Source organism: Sparus aurata, chromosome 14, assembly GCF_900880675.1.
Source record: "Sparus aurata chromosome 14, fSpaAur1.1, whole genome shotgun sequence".
NCBI lineage: Eukaryota > Metazoa > Chordata > Actinopteri > Spariformes > Sparidae > Sparus > Sparus aurata.
Window position 1 is genome coordinate 2,148,228 of NC_044200.1, and position 24,681 is coordinate 2,172,908.

The following is a 24,681-nucleotide window of genomic DNA, read 5'->3' on the forward strand; positions in this document are numbered from 1 at the left end:
CATGCTGGTATTGTTGATTGCTTGGTTGTCTCACTTGAACTATGTAATTAAAATAATAGGCCCCATGAGACAAAGTATGCTGTTGCAAAACCATGAGACCCACAGAGTATACAAAATGAATTTACAATTCAATACTATTTCATTTTTATTTCATGCATACATAAGGGCAAATTGCTAATATATGGTTATATTTAGGGATGTCCTGATCCGATCTGCGGGATCAGGATTGGGATCGGGGCCGATATGGGCATTTTTCACTGATTTGGGCCAGTAATTTTGAACGTGGATCCAAGCCTGATTTTCTTTTTTACGTCAGAGCACAATTTGTGGCAATGCAGACGCGTGTAACGTTACTCTGGCAAGACTGTGAATAAAATGTCTGCAGTGTGGAAATTTGTTAATTTAGTAAGCAAAAGCAGTCCAGCAGCGATATGTCACATCTGCAATACGACCGCTGTGTGGAGGGGTAACAAGGGAGCTGCATTTAGTACTACACATTTGATACGGCATATAAAAAACAAAAACACTCAAAATTAAATTAGTTCGCTCAAGCTATAAAGGCAAAGGCACCGAAGCAGCAAACACTAGCGAGACAGTGACATGGCCAAAAATATAATGGAGAAGGTAATTGAATTCATTGCCATGGATAACCAGCTCATCTCCTGGTAGAGGATCAGGATTTTCTTTGTCACCTGGAGTTTTTGAATCCCCGGTATGCCCTATCATCTCGGCATTACATAACATTGACTCCACTTTCCAGTTACAATGTGCTGGTATGTACACTAGTTTCGTAGGTCTCATACAGCAGAGCATGTAAAACAGGCAATCGAGGAGACGCTGAACATGTGTGAAATAGACAAGCAATGCGTCCACGTCACTTTACTGTGACAACGTACTGGATATGAAATAAGGAATTGATGATATGGAGGCACCAAGCGTGGGCTGCGACTCTCACACACTTCAGCTGGCTGTACTCGAGGGTCTAATGTCACAGTGCAGCATCACATACTCACATGCTAACACAATTAAAGTGGTAGGCCAATGTTACAATAGCATATAGAATAAGAAAGAGCCATATGAAAGTACTTTGTTTCAACAAAATAAAAAAAAAACCTATCCAAGTGAAACTCTCGCCAAAAAGCAAGGCTTTATTTGCGATTGAATATGAGTCAAACCTTCGTGTAAAAGCATATTTACGACGAAAGAGGCACTTTTAAGATTTACCGTAGTTTCGTTTTTGGGCAAGCAAATCTTCAATGGGGTTCAGGGGCACTTTTACTCTAGCATCAAAATTTATAACTATATTTTTAAAACACTAAGAAGGCTCGAAACTTTGCTCGTAGTATCACCAGGGTCTCTACACATGAACAAGAGCATTGAGAACATTGGTTGTGTACACAGAGTTTACTAAAAAGAAGGTTTTTTTTGACAACTCACATTAGCAGTAGCACCTCTGGCGCGCCGCCGTCATGGCAGACAAAAAGTGTCGATCCCAGAGTGCGACCTAACAGTTAGGCTTGAGGAGCGGTCCACCATTACTCTCCTGCCTGTTAGGTCGCACTCGGGGATCGACACTGGTGACCCTGGTGATACTACGAGCACAGTTTAATGTTGTGTCGAGCCTTCTTAGTGTTTTAGAGTAAAAGTGCCCCTGCACCCCATTGAAAATTAACTTGCCCAAAAACAAAACTGCGGTAAATCTTAAAAGTGCCTCTTTCGTCGTAAATATGCTTTTACACGAAGGTTTGACTCATATTCAATCGCAAATAAAGCCTCGGTTGCTTTCACTTTAAGGAACAGCTTGGATTTTGGACTTTTTTTTTAATGCAGCTGTATTATCCAAGAAAATAATTAGTTAGGCTTAGTATCGGATTGGGACTCGGTATCGGCAGGTACTAAATATTAAGGGACTCGGATCGGGATCGGGGTAAAAAAAAACCTGATCGGGACATCCCTAGTTGTATTATTTGAAATGCCAATACCGTATTATTATATAGACCTGGGCCCGTATTCACTAAGAATCTTAAAGGAGAACTTCGGTCGATTTAAACATGCAGCTTCATTGCTCAAGCTACCCTTGACTTGCCAGTACCGAAGACACAAACACATTTGGTCCAACCATTACAGAGCTCCGTGAATGGAGACTTAGCATTGACAGCTAACAGCATGGGGTCAGAACTTTACACTGTGTTTTAAGCATCTTAACATGCTCCACATCTCACACCAAAAGTTATGCAACATCAGCAGACACCTTAGCACACAGCACTGTAGCGTGTATGACTCAAACTGAATAAAAAAGTAGTTAAAACAGTGTGTTTGTGCAAGGAGCTACTTACCTGTTTGTTGACATCCGTGTCTTCCGGTAGCTAGACCAAACTAGTCAATCCGTCGAGCGTGCGCTTACTCCCTCACTGGTGGAGACGGAAACGTAATCCAGCATTTTCGTGTTTATGTTCATTATGTACATGTCCATGTTACATCCTGTCATGGGCCATGAGCCTTACAATAGCCTGTTAAGCCTGTTAAGTGCACACTCGATGGATATGCTAGTTTGGTCTAGCTACCGGAACACACAGATGTCAACAAACAGGTAAGTAGCTCCTTGCACAAACACACTGTTTTAACTACTTTTTTATTCATTTTGAGTCATACATGCTACAGTGATGTGTGCTAAGGTGTCTGCTGTTGTTACATAACATTTGGTGTGAGATGTGGAGCATGTTAAAACGCTTAAAACACAGTGTAAAGTTCTGACCCCATGCTGTTAGCTGTCAATGCTAAGTCTCTGTTCCTGGAGCTCTGTAATGGTTGGACCAAATGTGTTTGTGTCTTCGGTACTGGCAAGTCAAGGGTAGCTTGAGCAATGAAGCTGCATGTTTAAATCGACCGAAGTTCTCCTTAAGGCTAAAAGTAAATTCTACTCATAAATACATTTCTTTATCCAATATCTTTCCATAGGCTTTGTCATGGGCTTGTAGACAACTTCCTTATTTTCACTTCAAGCATTGCGTAGCCTAAATTACTTTTCAATGGGCTGTCCTGTCACTCAACAACCAATTACCGTTGTCACCGCTTCTAAGTGCGTCCTTATAAAATGACATCATCCATAGCAACAGAGAGTTACTTCTAGTTTAGGAGTACACTGTTTTCATAACTAAAAGTAGGTCTCAGCGGCTTTGTGAATTACTTTTAAGAAACGACTCCTACATAAAAACTTTTAGTCTGATTTATGAGTACTCCTAACGTTAAGATAAAAGGCTTTGTGAATACGGGCCCTTACCTTCACAATGCCCATGTATTGTTATATGAATAGTTCCAAAACGACAAACCACGATTCTACTTACAGGCCGTTTCCACATAAACGTTACTCCAGCTACCCAATCGCAAGGGAGGGGCAATATGTTTTAACCATGGGCAATGTTAGATTTGCTAAATTTACAGTTGGAGTGTGCCTTTACTGGGCGTTCTGTCTGACACTGAGCCACCATGGTTTATAAGTGACGTAGTCCGTTGTGATGTAGCTAGTATGCTAGCTAGTAATGTTAACTCTGTGCTCTTTCACCGTTTTAGAAAGCACCAAAATGAGACACCCCAATAACTGTAGCCAAACACATTTGTTGTTTTTTGGAACTCACATTTTCTAATATGATTGTCATGCTATTTACAATATAGTAAAGTAGGACTGATATTGATGCACTACATATATCATATTATTTAGCTCATCACTACCCTGCTGTTTTATAGCACCTTTTGCATAGAGGCTTTGTTCTATCAGTGAGTTAGTAATCAGCGCCTGCTATGTCGGTGAAGTAGTCCCACAGTAGACTTTGTTATGTGAACCAGTTAAGCGCATGGGGGTGTTATTTCTTTAGATAACATGCATTTGTTGTCAGTAATAAGTAGTAGGCATGCTAGAGGCAGAAGCATTTCTCTCACTTAATCAAAGCTGATTCTAAGGCTGTGGTGAATACGCATACCTCCTACGTTTTTAACCAAAAGTATTGAAAAAGTACCTATCAGTATACCGTACAACACTTACATAATCATTATTGTTATTTCTGCTTATTTGTTAAATTACATTTAGTTAACTGAATGTAGGACAAAGACACACTGCAAACGTAAAAAGGGTGATGCACAAACATTTTATGTACTAGTAAAAGTATCAAAATATGCTAAATATGCCCTGTCAGTGAAATCCAGCTCTTCAGATGTAAAAGTGAATGAATGAAATCTTTATCCCTGTATAATTCCTGTTAATAAAATGCATGACCTCAAGCCGAAGTTACCCAGTTACCCCAAGTAAGTGGATCCCAGGGCAGTACAAAGGATAGGCAGACATCAATTTATTGAATTTAGCTAGCACTGTCTAGGTGCTGGGAGCAGCAGAATAGGCTTATATATTTTGGCTCAGCTTCATTGGGGCAAATCCATACAGTAGTGGGGCTAAAAATCAATTTGCTAAGTAATACAAATCTATTCAAAGTTACCACAGATTTTTTCAAATGAACACAATTTGCTGGTTGTTGTTGAAAAGTTGTTATCCAACATGCCCAGCACCTCTTCTGTCTGAGCATGTTTGAAAACAAATCAATCCATTATTCAATTGACCGACTACTTCACTATTTGGGCTTACTACTTTTAGACTTTTAACATTAAAGGCAACAGCTAGCATTCTCACAAAGTGTGCTCATGATCTGCTCAGGGCTCCTTCCAGATTGGATGCAGCCATGTAAAATTTTAACTTTCAAATTCTCAATGGTTATATGCTAATGCAAATTGAATACTTCCTGCTGATGCTGCTCCAGTCTGATTGCATGTGTGTCTCTCCAGTGTTCCTTTTTTCACTGTGACCATGAGTTTCTACCCTGGTCCGTCTGGTCCCCTCGGATGCACCAATATCCAGGAGCAGAGGGAGCGCTGGGAGAGAAAACGCAGCCGCACAGCCAGAGAGTTGGTGCAGACAGAACAACGCTACTGCCAACAGCTGGAGCTGGTCACCACTGTACGTACAGTAGCACAGGTTTAACCTACTGGAGACTCAGAGAGTTGACACTGTTTAAACTAATGGCCCCAAAGCTTTAAGTGCCAGAAGTCCAACAGTGAGAGACTGTCAAGGTCTATTTTTGATCTGGTATCTGAAATAATGCTGAATAATAGATCCAATAATTGGCTAGGCCAATAAATGGTCTGCTCCAAATGTATTGAGTTTATTAGTTCAGGATGCACCGAATGGGAAATTCTGGGCCCACACTGATACCAAAGTTTATGATAAGTATTTTTGCTGTTAGCTGATACTGTTTTTGTTGTTGTTTTTTGTCATTGTAATATTCCTCCTTTTGTGACACAGAAACAAAGTAATCTTCATTATAAATGAATTACTATAGCAATTTAGCCCTATATTACTCTGTCATTCAAGGAGCACAAATTTGATCATACAAATTTAGGAAAAAAAAACTTTAAGTATAACCCTCTTTCATATGATTTTAATGTGACTGCTTCAAACACCTTTTTAACTGCTTTACAACTACTTAATAGTTCAAACCAACCAATAGTTAATCAGACAATAAACAAAAGTCAAAGATGAAGTTAGAAATTTTGTTTTAATGAATCATAATAAAGTAGTAAAATTGCTATCACTGTTGTATGGCCTGGCTCAGGTAAAACCTTACAGAGAATGATTTCCATTCAATATTATTCTATTATCTATTTTGACAGTCAGTCATAACCGAAAAAGAGCAAATAAAGAAATCTAGGAATAGATATTAATTCCTTTAAAGTGACTAGGAGGAACTTTAGTTTTTGATTCTAGCGGCCCCTCTTGACAAAAGCGGTATGCCACCAGCCCCTGCTGTTGTAAGGATCTTTGCTAGTGCATTTGTTTTGCAAGCGAGTGATAGAGACCGCAGACTGGATTGCATTGAGGTAATTGTGATGGAATTTTGTACGTCATGAAGAGAGATGTGAACTAAAGTCTTACACAGGAATCTTCAATGTAATTATTTAACGTGACCTGTAACCTTGTTTTAGGTTGTTTTAGGTTGTTTTATGACCCATGTAAGGTATTGACTAATCACTGAAGGTTAACACTTCCTTCTCTGGATCTATTTCCTTAAGTGCAGGAGGGAATGAATTAGTAATTATCAGAGTGAAAACACACCCACAGAGACAGATAAATACCATGCTTTTCTCCTAAGAAATTGAGATGTTGAGAACCTGTCAGGGACCGAACAGGAAAGGCTCAAGAACACAAGGTGTAAATGTGAAAAAGAGTGTTAATTTATTTACAAACTCAACTCAACGAAACCACATTTGCACAAGTACAAAAAATAGGAAAATAACAACTCAAAATAAGGGCCCTCAAACTTAAACTGAGGTCAACTTAAATAAACAGCGACTTAACTCAACATACTTGACCTCCTAAATGAGACAAAAGGTTGGGGTTATATAGACTTCGGCTAGCCAACACAGACAACAGGGGGGGAACAAACATAACCAACCACTTCCCTACTGCAAATGAAACATAATGTGAACAAAGACTACAAAAGAAAACCTATACATACTTAATATAAACACTCAAATAATATATTTAAACTTAAAGCTCTTAAATGATCTCAAATTAATAAATCTCAAAGAAAAGACAGCCTCCCCTCTGGCACCTCCAAAGTGGCCTCCTCCATTTCCTGCCCGGTTTTCCTTTTCAGAGCTGGGGAGAGCTGCCCACAACAAAGACACACAGTGAGTTCAACTCAAACAAAAGTAATGTCCTCATCGAATAATGCCATGCAGTGCATACTTTGTTATATTTGTTTGTTGATGATTGAATAGAATATTTAAATATAAATTTTGGGAAATTGTATTGTTATATTAATTGAGTAGTAAAAGAATTACAGATTAATCAAAAATAGAATTGATACATTGATCGATCAATCGAAAAAATAATAGTTAGATTGATTTTAAAAGATAATCGTTAGATGCAGCCCTAGTCTGTAGTGAAGCTGATTGCTTGTAAGTCTTTCATCTTACATGAAATGCGTTCCCTCCCTCTCTTTTTCAAGTTTGGAAAGTGCAGTTTCGTTGAGCTCTTTTGCGTGATGCGTCTTCAAATGCTTTGTAAGATTGCTTGTGCTGAAATTTGCAACTCTCGTTCCACCCCTCGAAATTACAGCCTTGCATACTGAACATGTCGCTGCTTTACTGATGAGGTTATCCAGAGAAAAACTTTGCCAAATAGCTGACATGTTGTTAGCTCCATCTGACTTGCATGAAATCAACTTCTTCTTTTGCGCTCTAAAAACAGTAGTTGCCAGGGGCAGCACAGATTAGATCAAATTTGATCCAAACCACATTGGGAGCTGGTTGGAGGAGGATTTCTACGAATGAACTTAAATCCGGACGATCTGCCAACCCATAGATCATCAACAGTGCAACACACAACAATGACATTAAAAAATTAGATTTGCCTGCAGTTGGAACATTGTATTTGTGACAGCAACACCAAGTACAATACTACTTGGAAACTCTAGGGGGCAGAAACCCGTTGCATTTAATTTTAAAAATGTTTTTTTTCAGTGAAGACCACATATTAGACCTCCAAGACAGACATCTCAAACCTTGGACACATAAAACCAAAACTGCCTGGAGAAACTCAAGTGTACCAACCCTTTAAAAGGAAATTTGTCCAAGATTGTTTCCACAATCAAAATATACAGCATATAGAGACAAGACCTGCAAGCTAAACATTTTCAGAGGCAAAAAGTCAAACAATCAGGCAATACTAAAGTAAGAGTGCACTTGACATGTTTTCATTTAGCAGTGGAACAAACATACAGTAGGCTTCATATTAACAGAATAAAAGGTAGCTTTGAGGGTACCCAGTGGAGAGAACAGACTTTTCCACCCACTGCTGAAGCCTCATTTCTACACGATTACTCACCCTCCACCCGTTCACTCCAATTAGGAATCACTTTTAGGCCTAATGCACACTCAATTTGCTAATTCCATTTTCACTTCAAATGACTTGAGACCAGCACAGCTGTTGCTTGATTGTGGGTGTTGTGGTACAACAGCATCCCTCTGTTATTGTGCGTCATATGAGCCAGGCAGACATACATTTGCATATAATGTTAACAGTCAGTTACTCTCCATGTTGGGAGAGTAGTTGAGATGTCAGCAGTGAAAGCAGCTCCTTCTCAAAAAAATCCAGTCATCAAAGGCATATCCACTCGGAGACAGCCCAGTTTGTAGCCTATTAATATAAATGCTGAGATATAATATTATTTTAACTCCCTCTTTCTCCCTTGTTTCTCGCAGTACTTTGTGGAGATCTTGAAGGCCAAAGGAACCCTGAGGCAGGACATTAGAGAAAGCATCTTCAGCTCAATTAAAGCTATTCATTCAGTAAACCAGTAAGTATCCTCTTAATAATTTAAAGAATAGCTATGCTTTGAAGATGGCTATGAGAGACTGTGCAAATGAATGACGATTAGTAGTTTGTCTGTGGTGCAAGAAAGCATTAAATATAAACTCTTATTTTATCAAATCTACGCCCCATCTTCTCCATTAGCAGGAGTCAATGACATTGTGTGCTATTGTAGATATGGTATTTTCTCTGCTAGACACATAAATGCTCATCAAGTATAATTACTCCAAGTGATGGCATAAGTGAATAGCATTTTTGTTACCAGAAAAATTCATGAATTCTCACTGCTTACCTGGGCTTCTGTTGAAGATCTCAGGTTGATCTAAGCTAAAGTCTAGACGCCACATTACTCTTGCTGCAAAGATCCTTCAAACCTTTACAAAAAAAGTTTGGTAAATGAATAAAAGTATATCTTTTAGGTTAGTACATCAGTGCTTACTAAATGCACTGGAGAATAGGGCCTAAAATTAATTTAGGTATTGTTAAGCGCATTAGATGATGATAACAGATGCTTTACCATCCGTGTTGAAACCATAGAAGTAAACAATATGTAGTTTGTATGAAGTTTATTGACAAGTTTATCAGAAAGATGTGATAGGGCTGTAGGACTCACAATTTTATCAGTCTAATCAGGTTTTGCTGTACAATAAAAAGAGTCAGCTATTCGTCTTTTTGCAGTACAGCGCCAAACTAAGCATTTTTATCAGCCTACATCAGTATTTGTTACCTGCAGCCTCTGACTTGTGTTTTAATGCCTGTCTTTGTCACCTGTGATGTGAAAGCATCAGATTTCCACACATTGTGCATCCTGCTTATAGTTCAGTCATAATAAAATCCCAAAGAGCATCTCTCCTATTGGGCCTCTGACAGCGCTGGCAGAGCAGGGCCCGTGCTACAGATTTTGGTGTCAGATTAGGATTTAGTCCCCCTAAATTGCATCTTTTCTCACCAGTTAACAGCATCCCATGTTGTCAGTTGTTTTTTTTTGTTGTGTTATTTTTTTAACTACATAATATTTAGTTCAGACACAATTTTCAAATAATATTCTGGACAACCCTTTCGATTTGCAGACTGCAATCTAACCACAGAACAAACATAATCAGTTCAGTCTGAAACTGCACATCTTGACAAACTAAAGTGAGTAGTTGGGATACCTTTTGACTGGAATTCCATTTCCAGACTAAATAATAAGTTGTGTGTTTTCCCTCAGGCTCTAATCCTCCCCAGACTGACAGGCTTTCTTGTTGAGGGTGCTCCAATGAAGATTGAAATATGAATTACACGGTCTGATTTATTGGATAAATGGTTCTGCAGTTTCCATACGTCTTCATTATAAACCCCTTACTGAGTCAGTGGTTGATATATAATGACAAGACCGCCCTTTAAAAAGTGATAAACTGATATACCACTGCAAAATGATTGATTATAGATTTACCCATATTCATTTCATTTCCTTTCAGTATGACATATGGTATACATTGAATATCTGAGTGAGAGTGTGCCCAGAATGATTGATAATTAGAGTGGTGAGAATTAGCTCTCATATACTGCTACACTATATTACCAAAAGTATTCAGTCATCCGTCCAAATAATTGAAATCAGGTGTTCCAATCACTTCCATGGCCACAGGTGTATAAAAGCAAGCACCTAGGCATGCAGACTGTTTCTACAAACATTTGTGAAAGAACAGGTCGCTCTTAGGACCTCAGTGAATTCCAGTGTGGTACTGTGATAGGATGCCACCTGTGCAACAAGTCCAGTTGTCAAATTTCCTCGTTCCTAAATATTCCACAGTCAACTGTCAGTGGTATTATAACAAAATGGAAGTGATTGGGAATACAGCAACTCAGCTACCAAGTGGTAGGCTGTGTAAAATGACGGAGCGGGGTCAGCGGATGCTGAGGTGCAGAGGTCGCCAACTTTCTGCAGAGTCTCTCAAACAATTCACAAAATGCACTGCTACATTCACCTTTGAATTCGGATGGCTGTAGCTCAGGAGGTAGAGTGGGTTGTCTAGTAATCGGAAGGTCGCTGGCTCCCCCAGCTGCGTGTTGAAGTATCCTTGAGCAAGATACAAAGAGACAAGTGTTGTAATGCACCTTGAGCGGGCAGTGCTATGAAAATGCAAGTCCACTTGCCTTTGTTGCTGTAAACCATAGGGCTGGACGATAACGCCTAAAAGTTGAATCTCCGATTTTTTCACACAAATTCGATTTATGATTTTAATCGATTTTTTTTCCTTCTCAGAAACAAACTACAAATGACAAAGAAATCATTAAAAGCATTGGTTTTATTTTAATGCTTTTATTGTAAACAATGTTGCCCTGCCATCTTAAACAGTGCACCTTCAAACTCACTTGGAAAAAAAAAAGTCCCTTTTTGATAAAATGCTTTTGTAAACATAAATTTAACATGTCAGATTGCATGTTTTTATAAAAGCAGATCAGTTTCGGCCAGGAAGACGAGCCTGTCTCCTACCTGTGGCTTGAGACTTGCCCCGTTGCTGCTTCATAGCACAAATCTGGGGTCAAAAGTTTCCAGCGTGAGAATGAACCTCCGGTTTTTCCACTGTATATATACGGGCACCGTATCTTTAACGATATGCAACGTGACTGCATCCGTAAAAGCTGTCCACCGGGCCCCTTTCTTGTCATACGGGACACAATGATTTAATGATTCCGCTAATGTTGGCTGCTTTTTAGCAGGTATTTGTGGGCTGCTGCACTCTTGTGCATCTCGCAGTGAACAACAAGTGTCCCACTCTGATGCAGGTGTCTGTTTGAGATGCTGAAATAAATGGGTTGGTCCACTGCCTTTAGTTGCAACAGCCTTTAAACAAACTTTGCAGCGGTCAGTTTTTTTTCTCCGAGGTCTGACATTACAAAACTGAACTAATGACGCAACTGTGCCTTTTTAGGAACAAACTCTTTTCTTACTGCCACGTTGTTGTGTTTATTTCTCTGTGGAAAGTAAATGCAGGGAGAGCACTCTCTATAGCCCTGTTCATGCTGGGCTTTCAGCGGGAATCATGCTCCAATTCTCTGCATCGCTGTCTGTGTGAAAGTTACAGATGTGAAGATGGGGACAGTTTCGCTGATGTGCCTACGGAGGTAGTTTCAGAGCCCAGAAGAGGGGAGGTGCGGATCAGGGGTGTGTTAATCTAATAGTGAGCTAAACAGATCCTGCACTCATCAATTAAAAGAGAAGTGTCCCACACTTAAAGGAAAAGAAAAACACAGTCATACATGGAAAAGCCTCTGTCATCCTGTCTGTCCCAACGACTCTTTGTCACATATCTGCCTGAAAAGCAGGGTTTGTCCTGGCTGCAGAGCCAGGCGTCTCCTGAATGGTGGTGATTATGTGACACGATTCAGAGCAAAAAACTTCCAATATCGTGTTTTTGTTACTGTCTCTCGAAACTTGTATTGAAAGAAGTCACTATGACAACCAGCCCTCCCAACTAAATAACCCTTCAGTGAACTTTCCCTCAGAAAACAGTGGACAGAGCCCGCTATTTACTGATGTTGGTTATGTAATTGTGTGATTCAGAGAAAAAAACGTAATTTTGTCACTTTCCAGGATGCATGGTGGGTCAGGATCTCAATCACAAAACATCATAGCTGCATCCATATGATTGTAAACAATCGTCAGATACATGTTTAGATTAACAGGTGGACACTGGGGAAAACACATTCAAACACACGGATGTCAACGTCATCATGCTTACCGTCATGCCTCTATTGGTTCCACGCTGCTTGGTTCAGTGTGAACAAACAAAGGCGGAGAAATGGCGAGCATTCGCTGTGGCGATAATGCAGAGTCTCTGTGTGAAAAGGGCTTTTCTCTCTTTCCACTGCACATTTGCTAACATTACACACACACAACCTCTGCGCTGAGTCATACCTAAAACTAGACTGCATGATATGGTCAAAAAGTGATATTGTGATTATTTTAACAGAAATTGGGATTGCAATATAATTCAAGATAATTATGGATGATTAATTGTGCATCATGATTTTCATTTTCATTGAAAAACTAGTAAAATCAAGAAGATGAAACAAACATGTTTTATCACATCTGGAGAACAGGCTTTGTTGGCCAGGGCATCTGTTCAGCATTACAAAATTTTATTGAAACACTGTTTTGTGACACATTTTACCTTTCTAAAATAATTGCAGTTCTTGTGATTTGGATTTTGTACTTAGTCATATTGCGTGCCCTAGTGCAAACCTGAATTTTGTATGAATCCATGTAGTTGATTATGAGATGCAGCTTTTGATAAGCTTGGTCCAATAATGCTCCCCAATTGGTAGCAATAGGATCTACAGTTGAGGAGGAGATGTCAAAAATGTGTTTTTTCAAAAATTCAGAATTGTGGAAAAAGCCAGCAGATGGACTTTTATGGTCCAAAAGGCTTCTTGTAGAGCACATTGGGCCAGACTTGTGTGTCAAATTTCGGGCCAGCTGGAATTATGGTCCACCAGGGGAAACGACTTTAAAACATACCCCACCCATCCCTACTGGCCCTGCAGGGGGTCATTTAGGTGAGATGTTCTTGCCTCTGGGATCATCTATCCAGGGATCTAGAAGTCTTGTGTAGGTTTGCTTTCCATCATCTTCAACTTTAAAAAAAAAAACAAAAAAAAACCTGACCTGCAATCGCTGACATGGCCAGAACTATTCACCTGATTTTACTTCAACAAAATGTAAATCAACAGTTTTTAAAAGTAGGTCAAGTTAAGCTTAATTTCTGTTTTTTATCAACATTGTATATACTTGGGACACCGAATACCTCAGTTGGCTTTGTCCTTATTGAAGCGGCCCCGGGTTCAAGTCCCGGCCCGCAGCCCTTTGCTGAGTGATATTTGTTTACTTTTTAACCACAACTTACTAAATGAGAAGTTCCTCTGTCACTTGGCAGGTTTCAGTGACCAGGGCCTGTTAAACACACACTCATCTACGAACTTACAAAATAGTATAGGCTAAAACTGTTCGAATTGTTTGTCCCTTTTTTTTCCGGTTTCATCTGACTTATGTTATTTAACGTTTAGGAGCAGGTCCTCTCCCCACTGTATCACACAGTGTGTGTCAACTTAATTTCCACGAACTGCATGTGGTTCCACTCATACTACATGACATAGTGAATTAATCAACACACCATAAATTTGACAACTTTGACCATCAAGTTCTGCTGGGCTATATGCATTATGAATGACAAGTGCACATCTTGCTTAAAAAAAATAAAAATGGAATTGTTGGGTCATAATCTAAATGGGTGGGCCACCAGAGTAGAGTCTTTGTATGTGAAATGCTGAAGTTAATGGGAAACATATACACATATAGAAAGCTGAACTAGCATTTGACCATATGGACTCATTTGATAAAGCTGGATAGTGAACATTGTATGGATCAGAATCCCAGACATGGTGGGGAATATACATAGGTTAATTAGAGAAAGTCTTAAGATGAGTTTTTGTTTCTCACAAAGCAGCAAGAAACCTCTTCAGTTGCAGAAACTTTCCGTGTGGGATATGCTTGTTAGCTTTGCATTGCCTGAGAGTTTTCTTACAGTAATACAAGTTTATCAGTGTGTGCAGAGTGGAGGTATATTCATTTGATGTTTCTGACTTTATTTACCTAATTCCAAAATACAGTGTGAATAGTAGTAATTCATTCTGCCTTCATTAAGCTTTCGTGAATTACATAAGAAAAGTGAATATATTGATATGCTATGTCATTCATTCTGCTTCTGACTGTTTATGGAGAATAGAGGGCAGGGAGCAGTAGCAGCAACCCAATTATCCCTAGCTGCTAACATGACAAGTAATAATCATCAACCTGAAAAAGCAGTCAGTGGATCCAGTAAGGAGCTCGCAATCAGCAATTGATTTGAAAGGGGGAGGAGAGGAATCATAATGAGAGGTAGATCAGACATGTGTGTGTGTGTGACACCATGTGACCATGTTTTACACAGCATAAATTGTATTGCACAATTCATGAAGAGCAACAAAGTGCTGCTTGTTTGTTTTCTTATAGGTGATTTGTGGTTATGGTTATTTATTGAAAGAATAGTCATTTATTTTAAGCGGATGTTCACACTGTGTTGTAACTATTAGTATTCCTCCCAAATGAAGGCGCCTCAGTCTGAATTGTTTGGTCGAGGTTGTATCCGCCCAGATGTCGCAACTGCTCGGAATTAATGTGGATTAACATGACACACACTGAATGCTAATGTTATCTCCATCCTGCTACTGATGGCCAGACAATTTAATTGCTGTTAAAAAAAGTATAAAAATGTAATCCATAATTTCATATTTATCATAATAGCCTCTGGCAGTGAGTGGGAGAAAAAACGGAAACACAGTTTTTCCCGCCCTTTGCCCTCGTTAGAACTCTCTTGGCTGCTCCTGCATCTCCTGATTATGAACAGAGGCTACCTTGGCACACAACTTCATTAAAATCTATTTAAATCAACTTCAACAGCAAAGTGCTCCTTCTTACAGCATGTACTAACAGAAGTCTCTGGGAACATCATTAGAGAGTAGGAATTTGTGTGTGTGTGTGTGTGTGTGCGTACATGTGCGCACGTGTGTGTTTGGTACCTCATCGAAGTTTGGATAATAAGCTCCTTCACAAGTGTCAACACCCCCAACCAATTGCATCCATGTTACTATAATGTGCCTGACAGGCTGAACGACTGTTTTTCCTCAGCCTTGATCCGCTTGTTTTGTTCCTGAGTTCAGCGGGCGTGTTCTCACTACAAAGTGGCCCTGGGTGTCCTGACGGTAGACCCAGTGTCTTGTTCCCAGTAAATATGTCACCCACAGGGAGAGGCCTTCGAAAGACACTACAGGGCTTCGCTTGGTTAACCTCCCATTAACAGGGAAGAAATCCTCTGAACTATGCTCAACCTCCACACTTCTCTAAACATGTGTTCCTTTGCTGAAAATAATGCTTCAGATGTGATCTTGCCTTATTTGAGCTTGTACTTTTCACTGATGCAGGGCAGCAGTGCATTTTCTGGCAGTAATGTACATTAACTCAAAGTCCAATTAGATTTGACTGGAGGCTAAATGCTCACTGAAGGACACCTTGAAATGAATATGTCCAAGTATGTGATGCATAAAACATGCCACACATATTAGTTACTCCAGCAATGTCCTGTATTGAAGTATGTTATTGTTACTCAATAATGATGTCACATTGTTTGTTTGCATGTTCAAAAAATGTTTCCCAGTGAAGCAGTCTATTTGCAATTTTATTTACAATCTTATTGATCTTATTATCTTATGATATTATGATTTCTTCATTAAAATAATCTTGCTCGTGGGCGCGCAGGTGGTCGAGTGGTTAGAGCGCATGCCATAAAACGCAGCCGACCCCAGTTCGATTCCGGCCGCAGGTCCTTTGCTGCATGTCACCTCCCCCTCTTTCTCCCATGTTTCCTCTCTGTCTACTGCTAATAAAGGTGTCTATGCCACAAAAAATCTTAAAAAAAAAAAAAATAATAATCTTGCTCGTGGGCAGCACTTCCCACCTCTGCAAACCAATTTTCTTAGTAACACACTGAATTTAGCTCACATTTATTAGATATTACATTAGATTATACTTAATTTCATCCATTTAAAAAACAACTACTACTGTTGTTTAAAAGCATGACCAAACATTAAACATGGTAACATGTTTACAGGCTTTGTACAATTTCTATTCCAAATGCCAAAATGACATCATATCCTTTAACCAGACATAATTTGGGGCAGGGGTTGCACTTGTTGGAGTTGACTGCTATTTAACAATGCTGAAAACACATTGAAAATCAAAGACCAATATAAGCTCTGAGCAAGACTTGAGTCAAGCACACAATAAAGAATTCACCCCATCTAGAGCGACTTTCCACCTGTCTTCTTCCGTTCCCAGTTTCCCCTCTCATTTGGACTTGAAGACTGTTTCCCTGCGACAAGACATGTTGTTTGAACAAATTTCAGTTATGAGCCTCTTCTGCGTAGATGGCCCAAAAGGCTGTCTCAGTCCCCCCCAGTAAAATGTAGTGATAGCACTATCTAGTGTGTGGAAATAAGACTTGGGTATAAATAGAGGAAGACATTGAAAAACATACTAAACTCTGGTAAGATGTCATCCGTCACAGTTCAACTTTTCCTGACAGTGAAAGGGGCAGACTGCTTTAATGCTGACAGTGTTACTTCATGTTTGGTACTAGTGGCGTAGAGTTTTCCTCAAAAAGGGAGCATAGTGATGGTAGTGTGTGTGTAATCCTTCCACCCAGATATTTAAAGCCCGACTTTGACAGACGAAAGAGCCTTCAGATATTGGAAAATGAGTGCAGACCCCTGATCAAGCTACTCTGATCCTCAGTAATAATCAGAGAAAAAATGTCTCAAGTCATCTGGCTATCACCTTAGCAATAATTTTACTTTCTGTGTTAAGCACTTAAATTGGATTGTGTGATCTGCATAATATGGGGCTCTTGTCCTTTTTCAAACAAGAAATACTCTGACTAGGGTAGTCCTGCTCTTAGATGTACTTATTTTGCCTGTTTTTTACTTGTTATATACTTTTAGAGGGCCTTTAACACCCTGCAGCACTAGTAGCACTTTCTTGTGTTTTCTTGCAGCACTGTAGCACTTTCTTGTGTTTTTATGTATTGTTTTTATGTATTATTTTATTGCTTTGATGTAAAGCACTTTGGGTACCGTCTGGCTATTGTAAAGGGCTATACAAATAAAATTTGATTGATTGACTGATTGAAATAGCTGCTTGAAAGTGTATTGAGATCCATTCCCCAGTGACTTAAAACACATCTATTATGTTGGTCTCAATAAACACTACATTTATATAACTTTACCAACTTTATTCCAGTTCAGTACAGAGCAACTCCGTGGCTGCTATTTCACCTGCGACTGGTCCAGCGACCTCACATTCTCAAACTGCGCATGCGTTCCCAGGGTCAAAGGTTAAACATAAAGAGGGAAAATATAAGTTAACAATCTCCCTTTCCTTTTTTTATATGAAATAATAAAACAATGTAAAAGTAATACCTGCCACGAGATTTCAAATAAACTACAAAGTCATCCAATGACTATAAACAAAAATGGTGACATCCTGGTACACTCAGAGTGAGTTTGACAAAAGATGAACATATTAACAATGCAAACAAAGTTTTCACCACAGATTCCACAGTCCTTCACTTAGAGCTTTCAAAAGCACCAGAGCCGATGCTCCCTTTTTGGTGAGACAGTCAGTGAGTTGGCCTTTTGTGTCTGACCAGAGCATCTCTTTGATTTCCTTGCTTTGTATGAGCTCCTTAATGCTGCTTAGGTCCAACCTGAGTCTCTTCTCTGTGACCTGTTTAGTTGACTTAAGGGCATCGAACAGAGATCGATTGTCAGTCACACAGACCAGTGACGGAGCATTCAGTTCAGCGTTACCAGTAGTGAGTTCAGAAAAAAGATTTGCAAGAAAAATAGCATTGTCTATACCATCTGACATATCAAGTATTGCTCTTGCAAGGGTGCTTCGTACAACACGTCTAATTCTCTTGGATTGCCAACAGAGAGGAGAAAACTTCCCTCTTTCTCCCATAAGAACGATCAAAAAATGTGACTAACCCTAACCCCCCTGTGTACCTCCATCTGGAGGATTACCAAGAGAAGCATCACTGAAAACAACCAAGTTGAGAGCATCATTGTTTCCCAAATGCTGAAACTTGAGGGTCACCATCTCTGAATATAGCTTACGGATGATTTTATTTACCTCATGCATAGACTGCACCGTAGCATTTTTGATATTAGATGCCTTCAGTAGGGGAATCACATTTGTTGAAAAGTCTTGCGAGCCTGCCCAAAGAAAATCATCTACATTGCATGCAAGTACTCCAGGAACCTTAAACTGCTCGTCTAAGCAATAAAAGACTGCTGGATCCACCTGCGTCATTTTACCACCTGTGCCCAGCATGTTTTCTTTGGCTTTGTTATACCAGTATAGAGTTGCATCAGCAAGACCATATACACATTTCTTTAGTTTCCATATAACATTTTCACTGCCTGCCTCAGGAGGGGGCAGGGATGGATTTGCCACTGGTTTTGACAGATTACTGATAATAATAGCCTAAGAGATTCTGAGGCACAAGTTGGAGAATCTTTCCGTAACTCTTGTATATTAAGCTCTTCAAAACCTCTGGCTACTTGTCGTGCTCCCCTTGGGAGTTTCTTTGAGACCACAGACCCATCTGATGGAGACACATTTTTGGCCTGCATTTTCAACCTCCTCAAACACATCATTATTGTGCCAATTCTTAATTTCTTAATGTTTTGCTGCATCAAATGAAATGTCTTTTGTTATGAGTACATCAGCCTCCCTGTCCTCTGACTCAATGTTAAGACTACCAACACGTGACATATCAGCTGACTCCTTTTGTCCCTCCCCGCCATCAGGTTCAAGATGTTGTAGGTTATACAAGTTTTTGAGCTTTCCTGTGGCTTTTCCCACTCTGCCTAAAATTCTGGCTGTATGTTGAATGCCATCATCTCTGCTCACAAATGTTACAGTCTGACCTGTTCTTAACTTTACACCTGCAAAAGGGGCAGGGTTACCACAGGCCCTGTGTTCTGTGTCAGTTTGTGTCACATTAGTTTGTGTCAGGGGTGGGTGCAACACTTCTCCTGTATTCACCTCCATGCCACTGATGTTCTCCTGTTCATTGTCAGTATCCTGATCACTATCTGAGCTATCTACTGCATTGTTTGTCATGCCTTCCTCACTTTCTGCTTTTCTGTTAGCAACATCTTGTGCAGTCTGCTTGTCCTGCTCCTGTGTGTTCACCTTACATAGCCTGGAGTGATGCACTCTAACAAGAACACCACCATGTCTTACAAATACAACAGCTCTATCCTGACCACCCCTGGTCCCTTCCACTCAGTGCAGTTTGCTCGTTTGTAATATACTCTGTCTCCTGTCACATATTTGTCATCTGTAGGTCTGAGCTGCCACCCTCCTAATTGTCTCTGAGCATTCGGCTTCGGTGAATGCTTTCCTGGAAGCATGCAAAGCTGATATGTGTTCTCCTACCCTAGCACTTATAGTGGTACCCTCTGAGGCAGGTAGCTTATCAACGAATACAGAGGTGAGGTTAGGATTCTATCCAAATACTAGTTGACGTGGGCTGTAACCATTAACACTGAGCATACTGTTCTTGGCCATAAGGGCCCAGTCAAGAGCAGTGTGCCAGTCACATCCATTTTCCCGTTTCACTTTCTGGATGATTTTGGTGAGTGTCTGATTGTGTCTCTCTAGTAGGCCGTTGCTCCAGGGACTGTATCCTGCTGTTGTTTTGTCTCAATATTGAAGTTTTCTGCCATGTCTCTGATTTCCTCATTATTGAATTCTTCACCGTTGTCACTGTATAGTCTCCGGGGGGGACCATGAACACTTATCCATGTGTGAATGAAGGAGTTGACGATTTCACAGGATTTCTTTGTTTTCACAATGTTTCCAGCACTGAAACGTGTGAAATGGTCGATGATATGGAGGTACCATACGCCTGGTTCCAACTCATGCAGGTCCACTGCTACCGTTTTATTATACTCTGAGGCCAAGGGCAAACCTGCAGCAGGTTTTGGTTTTGTCTTGCTGTACCTCTTGCATATGTCACAGTCATGTACTATTTGTTGCAAAATAGTAATGCATTCTTTGTCAGTGGACATGTTTTCTGTCACAGTAAGGGCTTCGTCTTCAGTCTCACTCTTTTCAGTATCTTTGTCTCTGATGTCTACAAGGGGTGGTGAAAAAAATCGATTATTGATTAATCGCGATTATAATATTGACGATTATGATTCGATTATTAAATTTCCAAAAATCGATTTAAATTTTTATTTATTTTTTTTTTAAATTGTAATACAAACTGGAGTACTCCTCTTACTGGCTTCCGTCCACAGTCTGGAGCCAAGATATGTTATTCCATCCCAGAGCTTTTTCACACTTAAATCGATTCCAAATCTTTACAAGGAGACAAACCTTTCCGTGCAAGTGTCCCTCAACTCTGCTCACAGGGTAGCAATAACCTGCGATGCCTGGACATCCAGAGCTACAGTCTCATACATGACCGTTACAGCTCATTATGTCAGCAGTTAATGGAAGCTAATGTCCTACGTACTTCAGACGAGAGCTATGGATGATAGCCACACAAGCGCAAATATGTGTGAGTTTCTCAAAGCAATGGCAGACGCGTGGGGAATAGAGAAACACGCCCTGGTTCTCGTCACCAACAATGCTTCTAACATGAGTCCGGCTGCTGAGCTTGGCAACTTTCTTTCAACAGTGAAACACTACATTTAAAACAAAGTAAAAAATGATAATTTTGATATTACAGTTACACTATATAATATTGAAGGTGCTGTGAGGTGTTACTCAAAAGATAAGTAAAATCATTCAGCAGCTGACTGATGTTAAATGGAAGATCAATAATCGTTAATAATTGAAAATCGAATCGATAATCTTTAATAATCGAAAATCAATTTGTAATCGAATCGAGACTTCAATAATCGGAATCGAATCGGGAAATTGGGCCGATTAACCACCCCTTCTACACAGTAGTGGCCAGAGCTAGTGAATTCAAGAGGCACAGGTTGTCTGAACATCACAGCTCGGTCGTTTTCCATGTCCAAAATGGTTACTGCTTTCTTCAAAGATGTTTTACTCAGCAGCGGTGGGATATCAACTTTGACAACTTCGGCTTCAACACGACATTTTGTCTGTCCTATTTTAGCAGGTAGTTTCACTTTTTCTGGTGGAATATGCAAAGTTTCCATCTCCGAATCGAAATGGCCTGCAACTGGGGATTTCTGTTTGCAGCACCTGGTTCACTTTGTCCGAGCTGAGGTCTTTCACATAGTTTTCCAGCCATTTCTCCCCACATACAGTACGAGTACAAGCAGTGTCAATAATAGCTGACCCCAGGAATTCAGCCAGGAAGATTTCTGACTCAGACATGGAGGCTTTTGTAAACAGTGTGATGTTACATTTTCTTCTTCAGTTAGTTTAGTTGTTCACTCTTCTTATGAGGACAATCTTTAGCCCAATGAAATGTGCTCTGACAGATGGCGCATCTTGATCTCTTACCGAATTTATCCAGTGGATTAGTACCCGCTAAAGGCTGCCTCTGTTGTCCAGTCTGTAACATGTACCGTTTTCCTCATCCTTGCGGTCTTTGCTCTGTAAAGAACGCCACGTCCTGCTGGTTCACTTGTATTCCATGTAACGTGCCTGGCGTTTTTCCTCCGAAAATCCTCTGGAGTGCCGATTTCATGTCGGCGAACTTTAAATCCGTGCACGCGGTCAGTGCAAGTTGCCTGTTTTTCACATCCAGACAAGCCATGTCCAAGAGCTTAAATGCCAACACAGCATCGGGTTGCGTCATATGGTACTTTTTCATCCGGTTATATCGCTGCTCAAAATCAATTATATAGTCCGGCATTGATAGAGAACTGGCTCTTGTAATGTTATCAAAATGGGAATATGCTTCATATGCGCGGTCTTTTTCCTCCTTTAGGAACACACTATCCAGTTTTGCTACCAATGTATACATACCGGTTTAACTGTCCAAGTCAGATGCGGGTATTTCCATGGCTGTTTCCCGGGCTCTTCCTTGGAGCCTCAAGGCGACAGCAAGTGCATGTTTCCTTTTGTCGAGATCTGTAACCCGTGTCCAGATGTTGATCTAATTTTTTCATCTTTCGTATGGCTGGGTGTCGTCAAACTTCGTCGGAACTTTGTAACTAGCAGCCATCCTCTGCTACCAATGTTGGTCTCAATAAACACTACGTTTATATAACTTTAACGACTTTATTCCATTTCAGTACAGAACAACTCCGTGGCGGCCATTTCACCTGCGACTGGTCCAGCAACCTCACATTCTCAAACTGCGCACTTATAATCTGTGTTGGTAGAGCTCTGGAATAGGTTCTGTAGCATATCATTCATCAATCTTGAGTATAGAGTTGGTTAACTTTTGCAGATGTTTTTTTCTGTTTGCAGAGATGTATAAGAAATAATTTGCCATGCAAAACATCTTTCAATGTCTTCCACAATAACAGATGAGATAGTTATTTGGCTTTATTAGTAAGGAAAGGCATAGATAGATTTAGAGATGTTATCATGGAATTCGTTGTCAGAGAGAAGCAACACATAATGTTTCCAGGGAGAGTATTCCTTTCTATTCAGTCGAGAGGATAGATATGATATAAGATCACAATGGCATGTTGGTCAACTGATTGGACATAGTCGGAGTAGTAGATGTAGTTGAAAAAAGTATCTGCGTCTACTGTGAGGATATGTCTCACAGTAACATGGATCTTTTCACTTGAAGTCAGATTGTCATAATTACCATACTAATGCATATTTATTAAAATGTTTTGTCAAAGCTGTAGATTACATGCTTGATACCCCTTTAAAATGCTGTAACAGTTATTGTATAACTTGTACTGTAATCTATCATCCAAGTTATAAAGTTTGACTGTAAAACTGAAATATCATGTGCTGCTTATAGTCTCTATTTTACTACTTGTAAAACTGAAATATCATGTGCTGCTTATAGTCTCTATTTTACTACTTGTACTTAAGTGTTATGAGCAAAACTATTTCAAATCTTCATAGCCAGGATGTTAAATGAACCAAGTCTTCTGTCCTTCCAAAATTCAAGCTTTTTAACCACCCTAAACAGTGAAATGACATAAGACCTTTGTAAAGATCATTTCTCTTTAATTTGACAGGGTCCGTATTACTAAATACAAAAATTACAAAAAATGCTCTTTAAAATAACTTTCTTCAAAGCGAATGAAATGTAAATGTAAATGTTAATTATATATTCAAAATGCACACAGTCTCAAAGTCATAACTTTAATTTAAACTGTGCAGAATCCGTCCTCATCAAGGTGAAGGGTTTCTGGTAGGGCTGGAACGATACACCAAACTCACCGTTCGGTTTGTATCACGATTTTTGACCCACGGTTTGATACAAACCTTGTTTTTTTTTTTTTTTTATCAAACATTTTATTTATGTAAAATTTCAATAACTGCTGTATATGATACTTGTCTGATAGTGTCAGAGGCGCAGTATTGGCAAACCGAACCAGTGTGGATGAGCAACCAAGGCTTTACTTGTGACTGAATATAAGTCAAACCTTCGTGTAAATGCATAACTACAATGAAAGAGGCACTTTTAAGATTTACCGTAGTTTCGTTTTCAGTCAAGCTAATTTTTAATGGAGTGCAGGGGCACTCTTATGCTAGCATCAAAATCACTATTTTTAAAACTCTAAGAAGGCTCGACACAACATGAAACTTTGCTCGTAGTATCACCAGGGTTTCTACACATGAACACGAGCATTGAGAACATTGACAAAGTTTACTAAAAAGAACGTTTTTGAACTACTCATCGCAGGAGCTGGATCTCCGGTGCATCGCCATCATGGCAGACAAAAAGTGTCGATCCCCGAGTGCGACCTAACAGGCAGGAGAGTAATGGTGGACCTCCTACCTGTTAGGTCGCACTTGGGGATCAACACTTTTTGTCTGCCATGACGCTGGCGCACCAGAGATCCAGCTCCTGCGGTGCCTCTTTCATCGTTATTATGCATTTACACAAAGGTTTGACTCATATTCAATCACAAATAAAACCTCGGTTGCTTTTTGGCAGAAGTTTCACTTTAAGAAAGAGAAATGTCCCGCAAAGCAACGTTACAGAACCAAACTAAGGTAACGTAGTAACTGTAATTGTCTTTGGCAACGAGGAAAAAAATACCGCAGCTGCACCTGGAGAAGCGTCTGTCCTCCTGTCCGTCCTCCCGTCTGTCCTACTGACTCCTCGTCAGCGCCAGCTTTCTGTGTGAATTACACAGCGGTTCATCTTTACTCCGACGGTGCTTTGCTCTGTGTGAACGACCAACGGCGGAGAATTGGTGAACCACTGCTGTGGTGTTAATGCGGCGTCGCTGTGTAAAAGGGGCTACTTATAGCTCATAGGGCTGGATCTGGACTGGAAGTTGTCTCGCGATTCTGACTTCTCACACCGCGAGACGGGTGTGTGGATCTGAGTGATGCGATTTCCGTTTCAATACGTGAATCATTACAGTCCTAGTTTCTGGTAAACTGAAGTTTCAGCTGGTAACTGAGCTCCCGTCACAGTGCATCTTCCTGTAGATACCCAGACTTTCCTGATACTGTGTTGTGGTTGTCAATTGACTTAGAC

General features: G+C 40.0%; 1 protein-coding gene across 2 annotated transcripts in view; it reads left to right on the forward strand.

Annotated features, from left to right (window-relative positions):
- Positions 1-24,681, forward strand: part of arhgef39 (Rho guanine nucleotide exchange factor (GEF) 39) — a 100,010-nt gene that overhangs the window by 13,434 nt on the left and 61,895 nt on the right. For both annotated transcript variants that reach the window (XM_030439213.1, XM_030439212.1), the window contains exons 2-3: positions 4,831-5,002; positions 8,311-8,405. In XM_030439213.1, the coding sequence (XP_030295073.1) occupies positions 4,853-5,002; positions 8,311-8,405 (245 nt within the window). In that variant the 5' untranslated portion in view covers positions 4,831-4,852. The remainder of the gene's footprint in view (positions 1-4,830; positions 5,003-8,310; positions 8,406-24,681) is intronic.